General features: G+C 40.1%; 1 protein-coding gene across 2 annotated transcripts in view; it reads left to right on the top strand.

Annotated features, from left to right (window-relative positions):
• The window catches only part of GSR (glutathione-disulfide reductase), a 42,687-nt gene extending 32,271 nt beyond the window's left edge, over window positions 1-10,416 (top strand). For both annotated transcript variants that reach the window (XM_080797729.1, XM_080797730.1), the window contains 5 exons: window positions 461-619; window positions 2,600-2,711; window positions 4,770-4,901; window positions 6,548-6,681; window positions 9,518-10,416. In XM_080797729.1, coding sequence (XP_080653855.1) covers window positions 461-619; window positions 2,600-2,711; window positions 4,770-4,901; window positions 6,548-6,681; window positions 9,518-9,667 — 687 coding nt within the window. In that variant the 3' untranslated portion in view covers window positions 9,668-10,416. The remainder of the gene's footprint in view (window positions 1-460; window positions 620-2,599; window positions 2,712-4,769; window positions 4,902-6,547; window positions 6,682-9,517) is intronic.
• Window positions 10,417-12,643: the final 2,227 nt, after the last annotated feature.

Genomic DNA, 12,643 nt, shown 5'->3' with positions numbered 1-12,643 from the left:
TCTGATCCAATTCTCACCCCCTCCCTGTGCTGATTAGGAACATCCAGGAGAAATACCAACTATGAGGTGTGAGTGAGGTTCTTAGCGATGCCGCTGTGGCCCGTTTCCTCCCCACCCTCTAGTTGCCAACACTGTGCTTATTAGATTTGTGACTTAAGATTTTATCATGTTTTTTAAGAAGCACAGTTTAAAAACCTTGTTTTTAAGCTGAAGCATTAGGGTGTTGACAGAAATAGACACTTCTGGCCGTCGGCTGGATAATTTGGGCCAAGCTAGGAAACAGTCTTGGCTCCTAGGAGTTGTGTTTTTGGCATCCTTTGAGCAAAAGTGAATGTGTCAGCATCAAGGACCCACATGTAGGACCTGGTGGAGAATTTTTAAATGTTAAGAGTTCTAATTTCCTCTTTGTTTTCCATCTTCTCTCCCTCTCTCCAAATTAACACGTTTTATTTGCCAATAGGTCAAGGAAGTAAAGAAGACTTCCTCAGGCTTGGAACTGTGCGTGGTTACCTCAGTTCCTGGTAGGAAACCCACCTTGACCACGATTCCGGATGTTGACTGTCTGCTGTGGGCCATTGGGCGGGACCCAAACTCTAGTGGCCTGAATTTAAACAAAGTGGTAAGTTGACTTAGTCTAACCAAAACACTTGAATATTTAGCACTCCTGTGTTCCCCACCCCCTGGACCCCAAACTTTTGGTGGGTTAGATTTTTTTCCTCTTTATTCCGTGCATTGTTTGTCATTAAATCTCATTGCTTCTTGAAATTAAAAAAAATATTATTTTACCTTTTTAATGTGATCACCCTAGATCAGGTCTTTGCCCTGACTAGCCTCTTCCTTACAGATTTCCTTTTTACAATGATACTGGCTCTTTAAAGCCCTGAAATTATTCCTTATCATCTGTAACCTAATCTCAATTGTTGGGTGTGTCAGTCAATCTTGGACATTTTGGGCACTTGGGGATGGAAGTAGATGTGAAGCCGACTTACCAGTGTTGTAAATAACATTCTGAGTTGTTCTTTTAAATTTTGAAGGCAAGCCTCCTGTAGGAGCTTGGGGTCTAGGTCTCAAGAGTTTAACCCAGTTTTGAGTCTTAGTTCTGTTACTTACCAGTTGTGTGGCCTTCAGCAAGCAGCTTTATTAACTCTTTAAGTTTCAATTGCTTCCTGTAAGTATAGGGATAAAAATAGTACTTGTCTCACTGGGTTATAGAGAAGACTAGATGATGAGGAAATGCATGCAAAGTAATTAATTTATTTCTTTATTTGGGAGAGAGAAAGTGAGAGAGAGCACGAACGGGGTAAGGGAAGGGGTAGAGGGAGAGGGAGAAGCAGACTCCATACTGAGCAGGGAGCCCAACCCAGGACCTGATCCCAGGACCCTGAGATCATGACCTGAGCCAAATGGAGACGCTTCATTGACTGAGCCATCCAGGCGCCCCACAAAATGGTTAGTTTAGATGCTGGCTTATTGTATGAACTCAGTCCATGTTAACCAGCTGCTCTTTTTGATGATGGTAAGGATTTTCCTGATAGGCTATAGTAATCTGCAAGTAGTAACAGGATTATTTTATGTTTGTGGTTTATATATTTGATGGGACCTCTTGAGCAGTGTGTAACGTTTTAATATATGTTTTAATAGTAATATCCTTTATCATTATTTTTTCATTTCATAAAAGGTGTTCTTCAGCATTTTAAAAAGTAAAATATCCAGGGAGATGTTTTCTTGTTTTTAATCTGTTTGTTGAAATATAGCTAAACTAGTTGTCTATTTTCATATCATCCATGTTTTCACCTTTCAAGAGATATTTTGTCATTGTACCCGGTGCCCCCATTCAGTGGGAAAAGTTTGAAAGTTTGGAAGCTCTGTCTTTGATGGACTCCACAGCAGTAGGAAGTAGTGCAACTGAGAGTTGAGTGTTTCCTTTTCATGTTTTACCTGGCAGCTGAATTGTATTGCAAAGGCGAGTCCTGTTAAACATCTCAAAATTGGATAAAATACTTACCTTTTAAATTAAGCAAAAGATATGAACTTCTCAGCCTGTTGGTGGTTTTTTTTTTTTTTTTTTTTAGATAAGATATTTTATTTATTTATTACAGAGAGAGAGAGAGGGAGAGATCATAAGTAGGCAGAATGGCAGGCAGAGAGGGGAAAGCAGGTTCTTCACTGAGCAGGGAGCCCGATGCGGGATTCTATCCCGGGACACTGAAATCGTGACCTGAGCCGAAGGCAGACAGATGCTTAACTGACGGAGCCACCCAGGCATCCCTGAACTTCTCAACTTGTTAAGACAGTTGTCATCTTGGGTGCCTGGCTCATAGTCCCAGGGTCCCGGGATGGAGCCCGGAGTCGGGCTCCCTGGTCAGCGGGAAGTCTGCTTCTCCGTCTCCCTCTGGTGGCCTTCCCCCACCCCGGCTCATGCTTGCTCAAATAAATAAATAAAAATATTCTAAAAAAAAAATGTTTTTCATCTTGTGGTTGAGTGTTGTGGTTTTCAGATTCAGGCTGAGAAGGTGCTTGAACTGAAGATCGGGAGATTGGGTTTGCCTTTTTTGGTAGATAGGCCAAATAGTGACATGATAGCCTTTCACTTTTTTAGGGGATTCAAACTGATGACAAAGGTCATATCATAGTAGATGAGTTCCAGAATACCAGCGTCAAAGGCATCTATGCCGTTGGGGACGTGTGTGGAAAAGCTCTTCTTACTCCAGGTACTGTTTCTCTTTTCTTGGGTAAGGGAAGCTCTGCGGGTTGTAGAAAACTTGAGCAATTCACAGTCCGGTCAACTTTAGCAAAGTTGAAAGGATGAGTGTCTTAATGTGGGCAAAATAATAATGTACTGAAATCGTTTGGTACCTGATGTTTTCTGACTAATACTTAGTTTTCCTTAAAAGACTTTAAAAGTGCTTTAGTGAAGACTGAAATTGTTATAGAGATGACAGCTTCTTTCTTCTGAAGAGACTAAGTTAGAATCTGAGTTGCATGGGGTGACAGTGGAAGGAAGTGGCTTTGGGAAGAAGCAGTTTAGAATGGCATTCTTATGTGATTATGTAGTCTTTTTTTTTTTTTAAGGTTTTCATTTTTATTTGTATGTATGTATGTATTAGTTAATTTTTTAAAGTAGGTTCCATACCCAATGTGAGGCTTGAACTCATGATCCTGAGATTTGAGAGTCACATGCTTTACCCACTGAGCCAGCCAGGGGCCCTGATTATTTATTATAACGACTAAGATCGACCCAACTCCCTTTATCCCATACCTCAACCTACTTTCTGAGTTAACTGGCGCCATTCTTTGCCCCACCTGTATTAGCAACATCACTCCATGTGCTTTCGCTCTGTGCCCCTGTGGTATCTCACCAGCCTTTCTAAAATGGCCCTGGGTTTTTTGTCAGACTGGAAGGTTACTGCATTCACACGCCCAAAGCCTTATAGCTCCTTCAGGAAGTTCTTTTAACCAAAGCACAATAACAAGCAAAGTTTTAAAAACTTGACAATAATCTAATTGTTGAAAATCATATCAAAGAAAATTTCTTATATATCCTACTGATACCTTATTTTGTGAAAAAAATTCAACGTGAAATCAACATAATTAATAACGGATGCTTTTGCTAATGTAGGCATTTTTTCCCCTAAATATGAGATTCAAAACAGGCTAAGGAGAATAAACCTAAAAAAAAAAAGAAGTAAAAATTATTTAAAAAATAAACTTAAAAACGTCTTATGTGGGGGGTAGCTCAGTTGGTTAAGTGTCCAGGAAAAAAAAAAGCATCCAACTCTTGATTTCAGCTCAAGTCATGATCTCAGGGTCGTGAATTCAAGCCCCACGTTGGGCTCCAACTTAAAAAAAAAAACTTACTCTGTCAAGTCAGTAGCAGCATGACTAAGTGTGTCATTGGCAATTGTCTGAGACCGTGGTCATCAGAACCAAATGAACCCAGAAGTCCCTTTGGATCGCAAGGGAGAGTGTGGGGTCATTCATCACCCAGGTTCGTGGTCTTTTTCTTTTTTTTTAAGATTTTTTTATTTATTCATTTGACAAACAGAGATCACAAGTAGGCAGAGAGGCAGGCAGAGAGAAGAAGGGAAGCAGGCTCCCTGCTGAGCAGAGAGCCCAATGCAGGGCTCGATCCCAGGACCCTGGGATCATGACCCGAGCCAAAGGCAGAGGCCTTAACCCACTGAGCCACCCAGGCGCCCCAGGATCATGGTCTGTATCCTTGCCAAGCAGAGCCCTAATCCATCAGGACTAGCCAGGGAGGAGGAGCCATGATGTACGTGATAGATAGGGGGAGGCTGGGGAGGCCTTCTCAGGAATTAAAGGAAAAAACAAAACAACCTTACTGTGAAATGAATAAAGTTATAACTTATAACTGCAGTTGCTCAAAACTAATATAGTTTGCTTCATTAGTATTGTATCATAAAGCCAATATCCTAATTAAGTAGGTAACTGTCTGCCAGACGATTGGGAACTAGTAAATATGTCCCACCTTTTTTTTTTTCTCCTCTAGTAGAATGTACAGAATTCACATAAGCTGATAGTTTTGAATTGTTAACCAAGGCATTGGTATGTCTTCATTATGGTGATCTAGATATTATAATGAGCTTCGGTGTGACTCTTTGTCAGTAGTAGTACGTTAAACCTGATGAGGAAATGATTAGTAGAACAATTCTGCGGTTTTAGTATTTTTTTAAATTTTTTTATTTTTTAATTCTGCAATTTTAAAGTGAGCAATATACTGAAATGCTGATTTATAAATATCTTTATAGTTGCCATAGCTGCTGGCCGAAAACTTGCCCATAGACTTTTTGAATGCAAAGAAGATTCCAAATTAGACTATGACAACATCCCCACAGTCGTCTTCAGCCACCCCCCGATTGGGACAGTGGGACTCACGGAAGGTAGGTATTTAAAAACACAGGTGATTTGTAATTTCCGTCTTCCCTGGAACTTCAGGGGGAGGTCGCTGACTAAACCTATCTTCGCTCCCTAAATCCCACTCCTTTCTGGCTGGCCTCTTGTCATAATTCCAGTTTCCTCCTTAACTGCTAACACTTGAAGAGTAGAATTCCTTTTCTCCACACCACCCTTTTTGTCTCTTTGACTTTTTTTAGCTTTCTTATTTGAACTAATTTCACATTTAAAGAAGAGTTGCAAAAATATAGTAGTCCTCTTATCTGCGGTTTCACTTTCCGTGGTTAGTTCCCTGTGGCCAACCGTGGTCTGGAAGGACACGATCCTCCCGACTTATCATCAGAAGGTCAGGAGTAGCCTAATGCTGGGTCACAGCACCTACGTCACTCACCTCACTTCATCTCACCACACAGGTATTTGTCACCTCACATCATCACAAGAAGGGTGAGTGCAGTATGATAAGGCATTTTGAGAGAGACCACATTCATGTAACTTTTATTACAGTGTATTATAGTTGTTTTTAATATCAGTTATTGTTGTTAATCCACTGTACCTAACTTACAAATTAAGGTTTATAGGTATGTATGTATAGGTAAAAATAGTATACAGAGGCTTTGGTCTTATCCACGGTTTCAGGCATCCACTGGGGACCCGGAATGTTTTCCCTGTGGATAGTAGGAGACTAGTGTACTACAAAGGACTATGTATACCCATAACATTTTTGCTTTACCATCGTTTTTCTCTACACACAAACACACACACGCTTCAATATCTATTTCCTGGGAACGAGTCTATTCCTTTACATAAGCAAGCTACAGTTTTCAAAAGACAACATTTGAATCGATACAATATTAGGTGCAGGGATAGGGAAAGTAGGTAAAGGAGATAAAGAGGTATAGACCTCGAGTTATAAAATAAACAAGTCATGGGAATGAAAAACACAGCACAGGGAATATAGCTATTAATATTAAAATAACTTTGTATGCTGACAGGTGGTGACTATACTTAATCATGGTGAGCATTTTGTCATGTTTATAATTATTGAATCGGTATGTTGTTAACCTGAAACTAACATAGTATTATGTCACTATGCTTCAGTTTACAAAAAAGGTTATAAAAAAGAAATAAATTCATACAGTATTATCCAGACTTTAGATCTTACTCACATATTGCTAATTCTCTTAAATAATGCCATTTTTTCTTTCTTTTTTTTTTTTTAGGTTTTTTTTTTTTTTAAAGTAATCTCTATACCCAACATGAGGCTCAAACTCACAACCTCCAAATCAAGAGTCATATATGCTCCACCAACTGAGCCAGCCAGCTGCCCCTCAAATAATGTCATTTTTAACACTTCTTCCCCGAATGTCAGGATTCAATCCAGGATATGATGCATTGTATTTCGTTTTCTTACCCCTTTGGTCTCCTTTAATCGAGAGACAAAAATTCCTTAGCCTTTCCTTTGTCTCTCATGACATTGGCATTTACATTACAGAATGTCCCTCATTGTAGTTTTCTTTGATATTTTCTCATGATTTTACTCAGATTATATATTTCTGTTCATCTCTCTCCTCGACAGCTCAGTGGAATTGTTTAGGTTTTTGACAGATGCTTTTTTTCCCCCTGTGCATTATAGATGAGGCCATTTATAAATATGGAAAAGAAAACGTGAAGACCTACTCAACCACCTTTACCCCAATGTATCATGCGGTTACCAAAAGGAAAACAAAATGTGTGATGAAAATGGTTTGTGCCACCGCAGAGGAAAAGGTATGGGAAAAATGTAGTAAGCTGAAGAATGTCTTCAGACTTGGCAGGGATGGGGGTGTTTGGCAGGATGGGGAGTGGGGAGACCAAGTAAAGAGTTAAGCCTTCTCTGTTTCAACTGGTGCAGTCCTACTTTTACCTGCCTACATACACTGGGGTTCTTTGTAATATTTCATTCAGAAAGAAGGTTCCAGGGGCACCTGGGTGGCTCATTCGGTTAAGCATCTGCCTTTGGCTCAGGTCATGATCCTGGGGTCCTGAGATCGAGGCCCACCTCGGGCTCTCTGCTCAGCGGGGAGCCTGCTTCTCCCTCCCCTTCTGCCTCTCCCCCTGCTTGTGCTCTCTCTGTCTCTCTCAAATGAACAAATAAAAACTTTTAAAAATAAAAAAGAAAGAAGGTTCCATATATTTATGCTTTTAAAACATAGGAAGGAAAGTTTGAAAACCACAGAAAAGCTCACTGTCATTGACCTATAGGTTAGAATAGATAGACCCCTCAGAAATACTGATAAGTATAAGAACTTATCGGAGGATAAATTTAGATTTAACATAACCAATCAGGGAAGGAGAGAGCGCTTATTCAGTAAAATTTTCTGGGATACCACTTATCTAGTTTTGGTTTAATATTTTGAGGAACTGTCTGACTGTTTTCCAGAGTGGCTGCATGCTTTTCACATGCTCTCAGCCCTGTGTGAGGGTTCTAGTGCCCCCAGCCCCTCACCAACACTTGTTACTGTCTTTTATTGGAATCATCCCAGTAGATACAAAGTGGTATCTCATTGTGATTTAGATTTTGAACAGGTTTGAATTTGAACAAGTTTTTAAAAAAAATAATTTTTATAATAGGTTTGTTTGGGTATTAGGTCAACCTTTGAGGCTTTTAAAATTAATAAATTTATTTATTTATCTGACAGAGAGAGACAGCAAGAGAGGGAACACAAGCAGGGGGACTGGGTGAGGGAGAAGCAGGCTTCCTGCTGAGCAGGGAGCCTGACCCTGGCTAGATCCCAGGACCCTGGGATCATGACCTGAGCCACCCAGGCACCCCCCCATGGGGCTTTTCTACAAATTGAATTAAATGTTACAGTGGGACATGGCAGAATGCTCTGGGAACGTGGCTCTGTGAAGGGACAGAGGCTTAGTTGAAGATTCAGGTGTCGTTTCCGGTTTCTTTTGTCAAAAAGAGCATAGTCTGTATGTGATTCGGTAACCCTGTAAACCAAAAGCCAGAAGATATAGTCCCTGGATTATAGAAATCAGCGTCACTGATTGACAGAGGCAGGGAATCAGAACAAAGAAGGTTAGTAAGGTGGGCAGCAAAACAAAAGTTGCTGTTTTCTGGCCCTGAATGTTCCTGAATAGTCTAAGATGTCCAGATATTGGATCAGTGAGGTCTCTACTTATCTCTTATCAGTTATTTCTTCATGCCTTTTATCATTCGTTCATTTGATAAACATTACCTGACAGGCTACCAAAGACTAAGAACTTGTACGTGAAGAGGAATCCTATAAAGTTCGTGCCATCCCCAAAAGCTCTTTGTAAATTCAGTTTAGATCACAATATCTAAAAAAAAATCTGGTTGTGTTATATATGTATGGTTTGGGACTTTTTTGTTGTAAATTGAGATATACTTTAATTGTAAAAAAACAGAACATAAAATTTATTATCCTAATCATGGTAAGTATAGAATTCAGTAGTATGTTTTTTCTTTCTTTTTTAAAAGATTTATTTATTTGACAGAGAGAGAGAGAGAAAACAGCCAGGCAACAGTATGCAGAGGGAAAGAGAGAAGCGGGCTCGCCCTAAGCAGGGAGCCCAATGGAGGGCTCAATCCTGGGGTCCTGGGATCATGACCTGAGCTGAAGGCAGATGCTTAATAACTGAGCCACCCAGGTGCCCCTCATTAGTATATTCTTGATTGATTGATTAATTGATTGATTTACTTTTAAAGATTTTATTTATTTACTTTGACAGACAGATTACAAGTAGGCAGAGAGGCAGGCAGAGAGAGAGAGGAGGAAGCAGGCTCCTACTGAGAAGAGAGCCCAAGGTAGGGCTCGATCCCAGAACCCTGGGATCATGACCTGAGCCGAAGGCAGAGGCTTAACCCACTGAGCCACCCAGGCACCCCTATTCTTGATTTATTTTTAACCAAAGTACTTTTATAACTAAATTTTATGCTTTCTCACTTTGCTAAGAATATTTGCTGGAGGGGAACATTAACAATTAACACAGTTTTAAAATGATTGAGAAACAACTGGAAAATGCTATGTGAAACAGGGATCTGTTAATGGTCCTTTGTGTGGTCATGCAGTGTGTATGGACTAAGGGCCTTGTGAGGGCCATCTTGTGCTTGGTCCTATGGAGAGAGTGGGAAGCAAATGTAGGCAGTTCCCCTCTGTGTAGAGACTAAACTGCAGGGAAGATGGGCTGTAATTTTCTAGTCCCCAAAGAAATAGAACATTGTAGTGAGAGAGTCATGAAAGAGAGAGAGTGGTGCTGGAGAGCACAGGATAGACAACTGGACTCGTTTGGGAAGGCGAACGGAGCTATCAGAGGAATGAATGGGCTTAACTCAAAAGGGAAGGAAAAATTGTCCAGACAGAGGGAACAGCTTGTGCAAAGGAGAGAGCACAGTGGATGCTCCGGATAGAAGGAAAGCTGGAGGGGTCTGAGCGGGAAGGGCTGCATAGTACCCTGTGTCCTGCCACGTCCAGATAAGAGACTCAGGTGTCTTAGAGGTTTTAAAATATCACGTATCTCACATGACAAATAAAAAATGTATTAATCTACCTAATAAAAATTTTGCTTACAGCGTTTTTCTTTTTTTTTGCTCCAGGTGGTTGGGATCCATATGCAAGGAATCGGGTGTGATGAAATGCTGCAAGGTTTTGCTGTTGCGGTTAAAATGGGGGCAACAAAAGCTGACTTTGACAACACGGTTGCTATTCACCCAACCTCTTCAGAAGAACTGGTCACACTTCGTTGAAAACCCGAACACTCATGTGGCTGGCAGTTGGACCAGTAGACCTGAAAAGAACCAAATTACCACGTTTACTTATGTTCCCCTTTTACATATTTCCTTATTGTAACCAGGAAATTCTGATAGTGGAGATTTTCAGCACAATAATAGGACTTATTTATGTAAATTAGAAATTTGTTTTGTCATCCAGGGTTAATTTTCATTTGATTCCACCTCATAGTAATCAATATTTTAAAGTTGTTTTGTTTTTTATTTACAGCTCTGTGCTAGCTGTTTTTGTTTTGTTTTGTTCTGTTTTGTTTTTGTTTGGGCCTCCTCCCAGCTATAAAACTATATGAAGTACTGTGAATTAAGGTACTTGAATGAATACAACTTGCTAATTTTTAATAGATGAGGACACCAGCTCTGAGTATTACAAAGCTGCTTCAAAGATGTGACCTTTCTCTAAAAACATATAACCTGAGAGACCCACCTTCCCTATTTTATTTCTTTCATTTTAAATGATAAAAAAAAAAATCATGTTCCTTTTATGAGGTGAAGCACATCAAACTTGGGAAAGATTTACACGAGCAAGGGACATTTTGGAAGTGATTTCTTCTTTCAGAAGGAGAGGAATTCAAAGTCTCTTCCTCTGCTAAGAGTTCATAGTTCAATGAGAGATTTCAGGTTTTTTCTGTGTTCTTGTCATTTTTTTTCCCCTGAAAACGATTTCCAAAAAACTGAAAATAAAATCATAGACTTTTCTTCTAACAAAATTTGTTATTAGGAATTTATACCTAAGAGATCATTTTCTAAGACTGTTTCACATTGGGGATTACATGCTAACAGTGAGCTACCTTAAGTAGGTTTAAGGCCTTGCGGGGGGGTGGGGGGCGGAGATTTTTATAGATTAAGAGCAGAGGTATAAAAGAAACATTTAGCAAAGTTAATGGTCAAGTTGGAAGAACAATCTAGAAATCACTTAGGTTTTCAGCATTTTATTTCCATTAGCTTTTACCAACTAGGTAAACTAGTTCAAGTTTTCCATGGTTTTCATTAGTAACATAGTGCTACTGACTTCTTTCTTGAAGCTTTTACCGAATGTCTTTCTGGTTAGCCATGTCCAGGTTGCTGACTTACTGAGTAGGTCCAAAGTCATCAGAAGAAAAATACTATGTTAGTAACTAGGTTATGTACTTGTTGCAGCAAGAAATTGGGGTCTAAAAACCCAAACATGGACTGATACAACTACTCCCCATCTCTTTGTCAACCGCCTAAAAGGTAGTGGACCACGGTTCTCTGCCAACCCGGTTTGTGTCTTACTCTGCATAGGGCCCAGACTTTGGGTGTGACTTTGTAAGGAACAGGGGAGGTGCTACTAGTTAGAGCCACTCTAACATCACGTATTTTTTTTCTTAGGTGTCCATTGCCCTGCTTTTTTTCTGTGTCCACGGTAAACCAACATGCAAGTAACCTTTTCCAAGTTGCAGTCTTCATTCTCATCAGTTCCCAAACGGGTCTAGCCTGTGAGGCGATCTGGCAGCACAGTCTCTACTACACAAAGCACTGAGCAACGTAAAGATATACAAAGCAGCACGTTGTATATTATCTGGCACATTGTAGGTCTGCTCATTAGAGTGGATGTTGCAAGAAAGACATAGTTTACAGTTGACCCTTGAACAACGTGGGTTTTGATTGTGTGGGTCCACTGAGAGGTGGATATTTTATGGTATTTTCTTTCTGATTTTCCTCTTTTTTTTTTTTTTAAGAATTTTATTTATCTCTTTGAGAGAGAGAGCACAAACAGTGGGGAGTGGGAGAGAGAAGCAGACTTCCTGCTGAGCAGGGAGCCCGATATGGAGCTCGATCCCAGGACCACAGCCTGAGCTGAAGGCAGATGCTTAACCAGCTAAACTACCCAGACACACACCACCCCCCCACCTTCTGATTTTCTTAATACCATTTTCTTTTCTCTAGCTTATTGGTTTTTTTTGTTTTTCAGTGAGCACTATGCCCATGTGGGGCTTGAATTCATGACCCCAAGATCAAGAGTCACAGGGGCTGCTCTACTGACTGAGCCAGTCAGGTGCCCCTCTAGCTTATTTTATTGTAATAATGCAGAATATATAATATATATTTTATAATATAAAATAATGTGTTAACCAACTGTGTTATTGGTAAGGCTTCTGGCCAACCACAGACAATTAGTTGTTAAGTTTTTGGGGAGTCAGAAGTTATACCAGTGTTTTACAGTGTGGGGGATTTGGTGCTCCTAAACCCCACATTGTTGAGGATCAGCTGTACTTGGTTTCAACTAATCATGTAGTCTAGAATAAGAGATAAAATTCTACACAAATAACTAATTCAAAGCATTGTGTTCATGACAAGGTGACCATATGATTTATTGCCTAGAATGGGACAGTTGGGAATGGAACAATGGGCCCTAATCTATACTACTGCAGGAAAATGGGACAGTGCCAAAAAGCATTGTTGGAAGAGTGGAAATATGCAAGTTAAGAAACATAAAGTGCCATTTCGTTAGGAAAACTGAAGGGCATGAGAAAGAAAGAGATGTATAGGGTGTGGAGTTTGGGATTGTGGAGGAGGTCGGAACATGTGGAAGGTGCAGTAAGGCAGAATTGGGCAAAGAACATACGAGAAATGAAAGAGTTCGGTTTGGAGCATTGGAGATGATGTTGGTTTTGTGTAGAATGTTCTTCCCCCTTTGTTTACGTGATGGTCCGATTATATGTTGCTGCATTATAACCTTCCTGAAAGCTTAGTGCCTTAAAATAGAACTTTTTTTTTTTTTTTTTTTTTTTAACCACAGTTTTGTGGGTCAGGAATTGGGGCAAGACTCAGCTTACGAGGATGACTCTTCTGTTGCTGTTGACAAAGATCATTTGTTGGTATTCAAATTGTAGATGGGCTGGTCTAGAGATTCTTAAACTGTCGTTCATATGTCTGGCAGTTAGACAAGGATGACTGACTGGAAGGCTGGCC

Source organism: Martes martes, assembly GCF_963455335.1.
Source record: "Martes martes genome assembly, chromosome: 2".
Taxonomy (NCBI): Eukaryota; Metazoa; Chordata; class Mammalia; order Carnivora; family Mustelidae; genus Martes; species Martes martes.
Note: the sequence above shows the minus strand (reverse complement) of the source record. Positions and strands in the feature narration are given on the sequence as shown.